The 13,462-nt window shown below is 37.2% G+C and overlaps 1 protein-coding gene across 28 annotated transcripts in view; it reads right to left on the minus strand.

Moving 5' to 3' along the window:
• The window catches only part of GPHN (gephyrin), a 264,585-nt gene that overhangs the window by 109,905 nt on the left and 141,218 nt on the right, over positions 1 to 13,462 (minus strand). For 17 of the 28 annotated variants that reach the window (XM_033515109.1, XM_015630244.2, XM_033515124.1 and 14 more), the window contains exon 5: positions 9,634 to 9,672. The exons of 10 other annotated variants lie outside the window; for them this stretch is intronic. In XM_033515109.1, the coding sequence (XP_033371000.1) occupies positions 9,634 to 9,672 (39 nt within the window). Of the gene's footprint in view, positions 1 to 9,366; positions 9,462 to 9,633; positions 9,673 to 13,462 lie in introns of those variants that run through there. One more of the 28 variants, XM_033515122.1, reaches the window with a different exon arrangement.

Genomic DNA, 13,462 nt, shown 5'->3' on the forward strand with positions numbered 1-13,462 from the left:
TCTACTTCTCCCCATATCCATGATTCCCTCTGTCTGCAAGCTGCCTCCTCCAAATTCTCTCACTCTTGTCGCTGGGAGCCAGCACACCATTTCTTGCAGCCTAATGCCTACGGCACGAGACCCGAGTGCCAGAAGATAATTCAGTGTCTGCCTTCTTTATAAAAAGGTATCAGTGAACAAGTCTATCAGAACACTTCCACTGTGCAGATGACCATAAAAAGCAAGTAGCAAATAGAACTACCTCTGACAACACCCAATGACTTATGCATGACCAAGCCATGAATGTATTTAATTCCCAATAGCTGGATGCCCAATGATAATTACTTTTATAATAAAATACATTATTATTATAAACAAATAAATGTATATTAGTCAATAAAAATCTTAGTGTTCATTGTAGCTTTCCTTTAAAGGCCTTGTTTTCTTCAACTGAAATGAAACTCATTAAAATATTTACTTAACAATCAGGTTTTTTTTACTTACATCTTGCAAAATATTTGGGGAAGATGCTTCACATCTTATACACTATAGAGAAGCTGAAAATTTGAATTAATATACTAGAAGAAACAACACTGTAGAATTTGTAAATTATTCTTCAGATACTACTACAGATCTACTTCTGCAGATCTAGATCTAAATTTTTAGCTAAACCTGATTGCATATGATTTGTATAAACTTATAGATCAGCGATTTTCTTGCCCCATTTGTGTAATTGAAGTGCTAATGAAATTGATGTATCTGGGCATCCAACCACATACATTTTCTAAATATCACTCCTAATATATATCATGGCAATAATACTTTTTTATTCCTAATTGCTAAACAAAGTTTTAAGATCCTTAATGTGTATAAAATATTTATGCCATAAAAACTGATGTTAATTTTATGATACTGCCTACCTCCATACATCACCATAAATCCACTAGCACCATCATTTTTAGTAGCTGCTAAACAAACAAGACACTAAATGCTTTTCTGCACTGTAAGGAATGCATTTGGGCTGTATGAAGCTGGGCACAGCCCAGCAGATGCAGTACACCACAGCTGTCTAAAGGGCTGTGTTAAGCCAGTGTCTACAGGAAGAGTATTTGCAATGGTGGGGAGGTCAGGAGGAGCTTGGTGAAATGACAGCTGGAAACAAGCCCCTGCACTTTGTACAGAGAAGGGTCAGGGGTCTGCTTCCTCTGCCAGCCCTCTTTCTATGTGCAAACTGCCGTGCTTCCCACTGCAACTCCACTTTGTGCAAGAAAAAAATCCCTTTCTGTTCAGCACAAGTAGTAGAGCTGAAGACTTCCTGGTAAAGACAATAAAAGCATTCTGCTATTACAAAAACACTGTTAAAATGTTATCTGTCAATACTTAGTACTATTTTAAGTTTTCCCTCAGTTTTTTCAAACTGCTTTGTATTAATATAAAATAGGAAATCCAGTCCAACCTTTAAATAATTCTCTAAAATTTGAAGAAAAGGAACAAAACATGAGAAGTGAAAAATTTTGTTCTCTGAAAAACAAACTCATGCAGCACAAATGAGAGAAATAAGCATGGGTATCTACACTATGCCAGTAAGAATTCTACATGACTGAAGTGACAATGTAATGAGCTTTAACTAATGGAATAACAACTAGGGAGAACTGTCTCATAAAAATATACCCTAGACAGTGTTTCTGGTTATGTGTACTATCTTCTAGACTATATATCTATACCCAAGTGGAGGCAGGCTACAGTCAGCTTCATTTCAAAACCAGTGCCAAACTTAGATTCTTCTATATGAGGAGAGTGGGTGTATTTGTGGTTTGGGGAAGTATACTAAGCAATGTAGTCTAGAACTATATAAGAGAAACAAAACTATAACTTTTATTTTGTTGTGGTATTAACAACATGGGAAAAGAGAAGGCACTATTTCTTAGAGACCCTCATAGGGACACAAAAAGGATGAGGCCACAAGGCAGAAATACACACTTCTTTCTCATAAGAACTTGTGCAGTGTCTGGAGCAGTGAAAGAACCAGAAGTTTTTACCTGCAATTTCACTTCTATAAATAAAGAAATAAATAATTTTGCAATGCTTTAGTTCTAAAACATTGGTTACTGAAATTGAAATGTGAAACTCTTTTTCTTTTGAGGATCTCATCTGATGTTCCCTAACATCTGCCACCTTTTGCCAAGAACAAATATGGCACACAAACTATCTGCACTTCTGAAACTTCAGTCAAATTCTTCCACAGGTAAAGTAGCTCCTCCAAACACTTTCAGATCTCAAATTATCACTGTTGAAGATTTAATAAAAACACTCCTTCTGCACTATAAAGGGAGGACTAATGAGTGATAACTTTTCAAGAATACACCATAGCAACACAAGAACTACAAAAAAACCCTTTCTCTTAAGATTCTCTTACACAGTATCTTTACTCCCCAAGTAAATGATAAAACATCTCTAAAAACAGCAGCTTTGAAGTACTTTTCCATAACCTAAAAATATATAGAAATATTTCTTTTGTGACATCCAGTGATACAATTCATGTGTTCACAGTCTGAACAGTTGTCAGTTCTGGCACATGCAAATGATGCTTTCATTAGAATTGAACAAGTAAATAGATTTTGAAAGCCAAAGTGACCTACTGTGCATTCTGTCAAATGATTTCCTGTATAGGACTATTAAACTTCTGGCAGAAATCACATTTTTTACCCCCAAGATTCTTGTGGAAACAATTGAATGAAAAGGTTTCTCAAACAGAAGATGAAAAATATTTTGTTGAGACTTCTGTAGCACAGAGCACTTAAGACAGAAGAACTCCTAATCTATATTGAGTGAGGAATATTAAATATATCAAGTTTACCTTCTTCTCTGGAATTTTATACAGTATTTTATACTTATCATTAACTATATATATATATATATGAAACTCTAGTATAGAATATATTCTCTCTGCTACACTAAGATGTTTATTATACACATTTCCAAAGCACTAGTTCTTTTCAGTTTCAGAAGATGTTAAAATATCTTTCATACTCTATGTAAAACCAGTTGAGTCATTTATTGACACTACTCAGCTGTGACAGAGCAATGCTTTCACATTAATACTGCTTTGCATTGTATAGATAAATTCTACTGGTTTACTTCTCAGATGCAAAACCCAGTTTTGAAACCCTCAGGGTTCCTATAACATACAGACTTTTTCATTAATATAAATATAGCAACACCTCTCCTCACATATGCTTCTGCTGTGCTTGAAGCACCAGATCATGTTGTGCAGAAAAATATTTTTCCTTTTTAATAAAATTCCCTCTGTGTCCACACTTTTTCAGTGAACTGCTTTTTACACTAGCAGTGTGTGAGTGAATCACTGAGAAAAGGCAGTAGCTTATACGAAATGAAAATGCAAAAGAGATTCATGGATAGGCACAGTGAACAAGTCAGTTCTTGCTCTGTGTACTCAAAAGGTACACAGGACTCTTGCACCAAAGGCTAAGCCTCTCACTGTCACAGAAAATGTGCTATCACTAAGAGTACAGCAACTATAAACATCACGCCTCTAGGTGGACTAACTCAATTAAAAGAAATCAGACAGTATTTCTGATAAATTATATGGGTGATGCAAGACCATAATTCAGAATAATATAGAAATCAAATGCACCCGAGATTAGCTGCCCAACACTTTGTATCTGATGAAGCAAATTACATCTTAAATAATCATATTTTTTTAAAGAAAAGATAACAAAATAAACACAGACATGAAATATTTCTGGGGAAAATACGAGACTGTCTAAACAGTGTAGAAGTTATTGAGGAAATCCCACAGTTTCCAGCTAGACTGGAAAATCCATCTTAGTTAACCTCTAAGTCAAAAGAAAATTCTACTCTCTCTTGCCTCTAAAGAATGATGATGATTTAACAACAGCTTCTCATTATGATTCTGCAGGAAATAAAATCCCTGGGAGACAAACACATCTAAAAGAATTTTGAGCCCTTCTCTTTTCTTTTTCCAGGAATGCCCAATGCTGACCAGTAGAAATCAGTAAAATATGGGTAAATTGTAAGACTTTGAAAGGCACCATAGCATTAAGCCTTGCTGTTCATGGATTAATTTTGTATACCACTGGATACCTAAGCATTATTTGGTTTCAAAGGAAGAACTGATTAGCTTATAGTAGGAAGTGACAATAACCCAAAACTTTTTCACTCTGAAAAATGGAGTTGTAGAACAAAAATACAGCCAAAATTAAAAGCAACGTGTAGGTTTCATTCAGCTTTGAAATCTGCAAAATCTTCCACTTGAATGTGATGACAATGAGCTCACTTAAATGAGTGATGTATGTGATTGCAACACTACACAAAATAAAGCTTATTTACTACTCACTCAGTCTATATGCAGACAGACTGCAAGAAAAAAAGCCTAATAAAGGTGTACAAACATTTCTTGAAAGCAAAGGATGAAGGTGAAGAAGACTGATTACTGTTGCTATCGTGTTCCATGAGAGCAGTAAAGGCTGAATCAAACAAAAGCTTAGGTGCAGTCTCAGATAAGATTTCCAAACAATTACACAAATCTGCCTTCATTAAACTCCCAAATGAAGTGAAAGAAGCTCCAGCAAGACAGAACAGTCTGAGTTGGGAGGGATCCTTTAAAGGCCATTTAAGTCCAACAAAAGCTAGGGTATCTTCAAGCTGTTCAGAGCCCCATTAAACCTGACCTTGAACAGTTCGAGGGATGGGGCATCCCTAGCTCCTCTGTGCAACCTGTGCTAGTGCCTCACCACCCCCACAGTAAGGAATTTCTTCCTAATATCTAAATTGACACTCCTTCAGTTTAAAATCATTCCTCCTTGTCCTATTACATCAGGCTCTGCTAAAAAGTTTGGTCCTATCTTTTTTTACAGTCCCCCCCTTAAGTCCTGAAGGAATGCAACAGAGTCTCCCTGGAGCCTTCTCTTTTCCAGGCTGAATCCAAAACCTGTCTGGGCAGAAAAGCAGCAAAATGTACAGGGGGGAACAATTCTGCCACAGTCACTGGTGCATTACTTTGCACATCCATCTGTAGGAATAAGGCCTAAAGCCAAGAGAGATGCTGTGGGATGTGTGCTGAAGGGATTCATGTGGGCAGGATGGGCTGCTGCTAGGGGTGTGATCCCCCACCTCTATATACAAACTGCTGCCCCCCACCATTTATGCAGGCAGCAACAGGATATTTGACTACATATCATCTCCACTTCTCCCCTAAGTATGAATTTTGCATTTGAAATCCTCTTTGCAGAGGATGAGAATATGATCCCTTTCTGCAAACAAGTCAAGAGGCATGCTCCTTTCCTCCTCGCCAAAGCTGGGCTGCCCCTGTAAGATTTGTGCCTCTGCTTGACTTGGACATTACTGTGAAGAGCTGTACACAGCACTGTATGCTCACATTTTGTAGATCTAGTGTATTTATTATAGTCTATCTAACAAGAGTGTGTAACATGTTGATTTCATGAACTACACTATCTGAATCTGTGCTCATCAAAGTTCTTACTGAATGTGACCAGACCTAAAGTACCAAATTGGTTGCAGTCAGAGAATGAGTTGAGTGCACCCACATCCTCTTGATCTCTAGGGAACAGCTGGGAAGCAAGGGATTGATTTGCTGTCAAATTTTTATACTCTGAATGCAACATCATCTCCTCGTTCTTCCAGCAAAAGCTATTGGCCAACTAAGTTAACAGGTAACAGCTGAGAGACACTGGAACTTACTCTGGATCAATATTCATTCAGCAAGTTGTTACCTGAATTGTAACAGCAAAAGCCTTTGTTAGTGATGCCAAAAGGCATGTATGTTCTTCAGTACAACATGTATCACTCCAAGCATTCTTGTCTAAAATTAACAAAAAAAATTTTCAGTCTGAATCCAGAAGCAACATACAGATGAATCTGAATTCCAAGTTGATATGGGTCATTATCAGACACATTATTTTTAAAAGAGTGGAAAACTTCAACTGAAAGTGAAAGCAGTGATTTGATGGATCAAGGCAGTGAAACACCTGGAAATCCCAAGGTAGAAAAATAATTATGTATCTCTCTTTCTTTTTGAGTGCAAAAGACCTGTATTAGTTAGGAATTTGTTTTCTTTCCAGAAAAAATTGAAGAAATTAGTTGCTTAGAGACTGCAATGCTGCTATCATCAGAAAGGATACTTTTAGAAAACAGAGAAGAATAAAGAAAGTGAACTGTAAAAAATAAATTGAAATTTAAAAGTGCATTGAAGTAAAGAGAATATACAACAAACACTCTCTCCTGACAAACCATTTGCAAGATTTAGATATTTTAGTTCAGGAAATGACTGTGAGTACTATAACAGTTTTTTTATCAAAGATAACAAGGAAGGAAAAGAGTCTAAAAAGATAAATAAAACAGAGATAAAATTTGGCTTATAACAGGAAATTTACTTATTCTAGAAAGGGAAATTATGAGCTGGAAAGACTGGTACTGTTCATGACTGTTTCAAAAGCTAATTTTGGTAGAAAATCAGCACAGGATGGGCTAAACTATACCTTTAACCCCTACCCCCCCCCGCCTAAAAATGACAAGGACAAAAGACTAAAAAAGCCTCCCCAGAACAACTGGGGGGGGAAGGATAAAATAATGTTGTATATTACTGCTGCAGGAAATTTAATAGAGAAAGTGTTATTCCCAGGGCTTTGTGTGCAAGTTTTTCTTTAACCAAATGTTGACTCATTTATAAGACAAAACTTAAAATTTATTCTTTCAACTTACCACAGATTCTTTTGGAACTAATTTGAATATTTGTACCATAACTTGACCACTTCAGGAAGAAAGCTGGTTTAATTTCATATGTTACAGTGAAGCTGCCTTCAGTTACAGCACTGCATCAGTTCTGTCATAGGTATAATTTTTAGCCAAGAAAATTCCAAACATTAAAGAAAAAGCCTAGTGCTTATTTTCCTCCAGCTTCTGCTGCTTTTCTGCATTTAAAATCTATGTACTTGAATATTATTTGAAAAAAAAGTCCGCACATATTTGAGGCAATATTAAATAAAAAACCCTTATATTAAAAATAACTAAAACACTACATGAACAAATGACATATGTTGATTGGGATAAGAAGTGAGTGAATTCTAGCAGTATCCTGCAGCCCTACAGTGCTAGAGTGAATGTTTTTCCTTCCAGCCCCTGCTGTGCTTCTCAAACAACAGCCTAGGGAAGCACCAAAGTAACACTGGGAGTTTAAGCTTGGAGAAAGAGATTTGCCACTGAGACCTGTTCTTGTCACCACACCCCTCAACAACATGAAGCTGGTGGGAAGTGAGAGACTGACAGCCTACCATCTTTAAGAGTTCATGAAGTTGTGAAAAAAATATGCTTGGAAAAGCAAGGGAGGGTTGGAAAGGCTGAGAAGAGAGAGGACAGGAGAGCGAGCCTAGGAGACAGTGGAGGATTAAAATACAGGTGGACAATCACATCCTCCAGCTCCTCAGAGCAAAATACAAGTTAACTGGTTTCTAGGCATTAACGTGAAAACTGGGAGAAGGGTCCTACTGGCTCTTCCTCTGAACATGGTCAGCTGTCCTAGGAGCCATCCTCCAAGCAGCAAGCTGGTGCTGGGCCATGGGAACAAGGTGCTCTCTCACAGTGCCTTTCCCTTTCCACAGCTGGTGAAAGCTGCTACTGACTCAAGGGATGCCGCCCTGCCTCTACGCTTAGAAATAATTTCACATGTTTAAGGTACCTCTGAAGATAGCAAAAGCAGTAATAATATATCTGAAGAGATTAAACGCTAAGGTTAAAAGAACATTATATACAATTTATTTAAATATGGTAAGAATTTGCTTTGAAATGATGACTGGATTCATTATGACAAAAGATTTTCTCCAGTTCCTAGTTGTTATTGGATTCAAAAACATAATTAAACTCACAAACACTCATAATAAGCTAAAATCTGTGACAGAGCTAGGAAAAGAGGTCAAATGAGTTGAATTAAAAGAAGTGCAGGAAATCCTGCTTCTTATTCTAAGATGTGACAATGATTTATTCCCTTACTATGGACCTTACAGATGCAGTCAAGTCCTTGTTCTTAATCTGCGAGAGAATGACAAAAGGTTTCTGTAAACTGTAAATTGACCATTTTCCCAGTGCAGAAAGGGTAGGAAGCAGCAACTAGGACACATTTCAGTTTGGTAACACTGTACTGATCCAATGGTTTATTTAGATTAGCTGCAACCCTCTGTTTTAAATAAAGAGACCTGTAAAATTTCTTACTTAGCTTCTTTGATCCACTGTGTTTAATGAACACAGCTCCACATTCAAGCCTTAATCTTTCTGAGACTGAGCAGCAGATTGTTTTTCCCTCCTATTATTACCTACCTTCCATGGATTCTGACATACCTTAGGTAATATTAGGGTTACAGTACTTAATTACTATCAAATTTAATACAATATAACTTAGTAATACACCTATTGAATAAAGTGATGGAAGCAAAGACTAAATACAATTCAATTTGGTTTGGGTTTGGTTCTTTTTTCATAAGATGGGAAAGGGTTTGAGTAGTTCTATGAAAAAGCTGAATGCTGGTACTGAGATCAGTTTTTGGCTGGTATGTTAAACTGAATCAGACCATGAAGGATCCAGACAATAGTTTTTCCCCATTCCTTACAATTCTTCATAATCTTTTCAGACTGGTGCATATTTAGAAATAAAATCTAGGCAGATGGGTAGGACAATATGATAGAAATGCCAGGCATAAAAGCAAGTGGACAGGATGGCAAAAGAGCAAGTGTCAGTGAGTAAGCAGACTCAAAGAGCAGTAAGGGGACACTATATTCAAGGATCAGGTGAAAAGGCATGAGGAAAATGCCAAACATTCAGCAAGTTGCTAAAGCAGTACCAAACATTCAGCAGGTGTGCCAAGCAGCAGAAGAGCAATTCCACAAAGTCAGCAGATGCAGTCAGCAGGAAGGCAATGCCAGGCACTTGGAGCAGGAGACAGGGCAGCAGGAGGCCAATGCCCACGTACAGGCAGACTGAAAGGACAATAAGGAGGCGATACATGCCGGGCAGCAGATGGACAGGGCACTAGGTAGTCACTGTCAAGCAATTAGCTGGTCAAGAGGCAATGCCAGACAGTCAGACAAAGGGCCAAGATTCCAGGAGGACAATGCCACGCAGCCAGCAGGTAGAGAGAATATAAGATAGTAGTGAGTGCCAGGCAGCCCCCAGACAAGGCAGGAGAAGACCAAAAAGCCCACCAACAATCAGATGCAACTGTTGGCACGAGCAAAACAAAAGCCTGCCAAATGACTGACAGGGCAGCAGGGTGGCAGAGCTTTTTCAACAATTCAGGATACCATGAGTGAAACAGTCCCAAGAGTCTAGATGCTCACCCTTTGGTAATATCATTTGATCAGAGTGAACCATGAAAATCCACAGGAGAATAGCACACAAATGGAAACAGCAAATGAGTCTGACCCTAGCACCTGGGGAGGCCATGGGACCTTCCTATAAAACAAAAATATGAGAATCCACAAGAAAATCAAACAAATGGGAAAAATGTGTGTAAAAATTGTTTCTGATGATGATTAAAAAAGCAAAAAAATACTAGCAAAGAATTAGTTTGGAAATGATTGGGTGGGATTGAAGATGTTGCTTACCCCTCTCTGGAGCCCACATAATGGGAATGTTGGGAATTTCTGCAGCAGAAAAACAGAAGAGAAAAGGGATTTCTGACTCCCAGTTCAAGGAAAGCATGTCAATTTAGGACTGGGTAATCTCTTTGGGCAAAAAGTAAGAATTCAACTGAATCTTTGCCCATCCCCAGATACATGCCTTTATGGAGATTTGTGAAAAATTTAAGAAGCCCACATCACTTTCATCTCATGACCTCCCACCCTTGTTCCCCAAAACCACACTTACCTCTAGCACCTCTAGTATAAGAGGGGAAAGGGTTTGGTCTTGTGAGCTCATTCCCATATCCACTGCAAAATGGCTTGTGAAGTTGAACAGGAGTACCCATTAGGCACTGCTGGCCATTTGTGAGGTAAACAGAAGTCAGCATTAACTGTTACTCATTATTCGTGTAGGTTGGTGGTTCAATTTGGCTTAGACATACCCACACTCTAATTAAAAGAATTAGTCTTAGGAATCTTGTGGGGTAACCCTTTTCTAAGTATCAAACCTAGCAGCACCTATTTGTTACCTTGAATATCGTCTTCTCTTTAAATTCAGCATTTTGCTATTTAACACGTTGGTTTTTAAAACAAATTTAACTGTTTCAGAAACTTCAGCTGCTGCTTTATTTCAGAAATGTGCAATGAACCCTGAAATGTAAGAACTGAGAAAATCCCAGCACTAATAAAGTTCAGTAATTTAACTCATCTGTCGTTTAAATCATGAAACTTTTTATTTGGTATCTACCTAGAAACTAAAAGAGCCTACCAAGAATCAAGCTTCACTATTTCTCTCTACTAAGAAGTCCACATTGCATGTGCATTTATCTTCCTGCACATTAACCTTTTACTGTCACCACTGAAAATCTACACTCCACTTCGACAAGGCAGTAATATGAAACAAGAAAACAGCTCCTCCCTCTTCAAACTGTAGAGAGCCTTAGATAATGTAAAGGAATCATTAGCTTTGCTGTGCGTGCCCCTGCTGAATTAGGATCTGGAAAGGTGGCAGAGAGAATCTCTAGGAACTTGCAGGGCACTCACATGCAACAAAGTTTTTAAAGAACACAGTCGTGGTAGGCTAAGCTGATGGAATTTCATTTATATTGATCTCTGGGTATCAACCACTCATTCTTCTTCTAGCAGAGCTCCACACAAGAATAACAGAGGTTAACAGAACTTGAAATTTAGAAACTGGGGTCATAGAATAGGAATTTCTTCCATACCCAAACTTTCCCACACTGAACACTACTATTTGGACTTAAACAAAGTGTCAAATAATTCAGGCAGAGAAGACCAAGAGACTTCCATCATATGATTAGTAATGGCATAAACCAGCTAGGAACTGCAAATACTGGCTGAACCAGGGACATCAGAGTACAAGGCACTAAGAAAACACATTAACAGTTTCATACAGTCCTGTGATTTTGTGGCCAGCAGGAACTACAATTAGCTGCACCACATCAAGAACAGAATTGCTATCACCTCTCTGAAGGAAGATCTTTCAAGCTTAATGAAAATGAACTGTGACAAACTGATCTCAGCATACCATAAGAACATGCTTATTTGTGGAGGCAAATATGGACTTTTAACATCCAGTGACAGTTTAAATGTCAACAATACATAACAGAAGGTTATGCACCTCACTATTAATTTAGGTATTCTGATGACAGAGTAACTGGGAAAAGAATATATGCATGAAGGGACAAGAAACTAAAATATAGTCTAAATAAAGGTTAAAAAATAATTATTTTCTTTTCTTCTGATAAGACTTTCATGCCTAAGCGTGACAATAGTCATTTTGGTTTTCTATTTTGGTACTTATACTGAGTCAACATTTTGCTAAAGCTTCATTGCTCCATGTGGTAGCAATTAGGAAAAGCAGGAGAAGGACTAGTTATAATCCTAAGAATAACTCCCAAAGCCAGCTGCTTTCCAAGACTCTTCTAGTTTCTTTCTACTTAGTGGCTGGAAAAGCTCCTACACAGCAGGGAAGAAGTAAATGAGAAATTCTCTGTTCTTTAATAAGTATTAGTTTTAATGATCAACTATTTTAATAATGAGTCCTTTTTCTATTCTGGTGTGCTAATGTCAAAAGACCTAACTGACTCAATTTTTCATACATCTTAAATCCAAACTAGTATTTGCCCTCTAGTTTTCATGTCTTTAAGCTGCCTTCACAGAGAAGTCTTCCTAATATTTTTTGTTAATTTTCCCTGTATTTAGCTTTTTCTGAACTCTTTATAATAGACCATGACCAGAAAAAAATTACAGGCCTGACAATGTTTTCAAGATTATTTTGCTTTAACTTGATGTTTAATTTTGTTCAGTTTCCTATTATCTTCTCCAAAGTGATGCTTTAATGGAAACCACTTTTAGAAATGCCTAAGAGGAAAAGAAATTCCAGAAACTCCAAATTGAAAATTTCATTATGCAGAAGTCCTATGCCAGGCCTATATTTCTTCCCCAGTTACAGAAAGGACTGCAAGATATATTCACTGTTGTGGCTACACTGCTAATCGGAGACAAGCCAGTTTATTTAAACTAACAGAGAAATGTCCACATGAGCTGTGGGCTCTGGAGTGAAAACACAACTAAAAGGGATCAGTAAAATCAAGAGGAGGAAAACTCTTCTCTTTATCCCATTAAAAAAGCACACCATAGTCATATTGTTCATCAGGGTGTACTTTTGGAAGTACTGGGTGCACTCACACAGGAACCATTTGTCCACTCTCAGGATATCCAGCCTTCTTCCAACTGCCATTCCTAAACTACCTTGGAAAAAATCCTTTCATTTCAAAATTAAGAACAAAAGGGTGAGATTTCCTGGCTCATTACTGTGGCTTTATCTCTCATTCTATGAAACATTCCAATTGCTTACTGTTGTTTTACTACTCTTTTCAGCAGAGCTTGCAAATATTTCCTACATGTTTGAAAGTCAAAAAACACAGCCTCTATTTGCTACTCCAGAGTATTAATGACACCTAAAGAAAAGAAAATAAAAGCTGATCCTCAAATGAGCAAAAATAACCAAAGGCTTAATAGGAATTCTATTAGCATTACCTTTATGATAGGATGGTCAGACAACTTTACACAGAAATTTAATACATTAGTTAAGTAATTAAGAAGATATCTCCTCCAGCATTCTCAGCCAATATTATCAGGGTCTCACATTTTCAAAAAAGAGACAAAAGCAATTAATGTGGTCCTTTAGAATAGAGGAAATAAAATTGTTTCATTATTAATTTCAGGATCCATTTGATTCAAGCTATCTTCTCATCTAACATATAGAGAACATAAGGCTATAAGTGCAGGATGATTCATTTAACATTATCCACAAATTCTGCATGAAGTACAAGATAACTTGAGTTTTATAAGACATTTCTCCCACTAGCCAACACTTTTGACTTGACAGAATTAAAATGAAGAATACATATCTTCAGGAGTTTGCTTGTGTGATTAATCTCTTAAACAAACAAACCAACCCAAACACATAAAGCCTTTCATTATGATGATTTCATTTGATTTTTCTAGCTCAAGCTTTCTATCATCAGTTTTTTTTTTTACAGTTCTTTTCAGTAGGTAAAGAAAGCCTTTGGTACCTTACAAAGCGTTAGTATTATGCACTATTTCCCAAAGAAACTACAGGCAAAACCAAAATTATTTCTCAGTGCTCTTCATGATAAACTAAACAGACTGAGTTGTGTAACTCTCACAGAAAGCATCTCCTTGCAATCAAATTTATTTTTACCTTTTTCTATATCCACTGTGACAGTTGAAACTTTTTAAAAGGAATGGTAATAAAAATATGCAG

The sequence above is a fragment of the Parus major genome, chromosome 5 (assembly GCF_001522545.3).
Source record: "Parus major isolate Abel chromosome 5, Parus_major1.1, whole genome shotgun sequence".
NCBI classification, from domain to species: Eukaryota; Metazoa; Chordata; class Aves; order Passeriformes; family Paridae; genus Parus; species Parus major.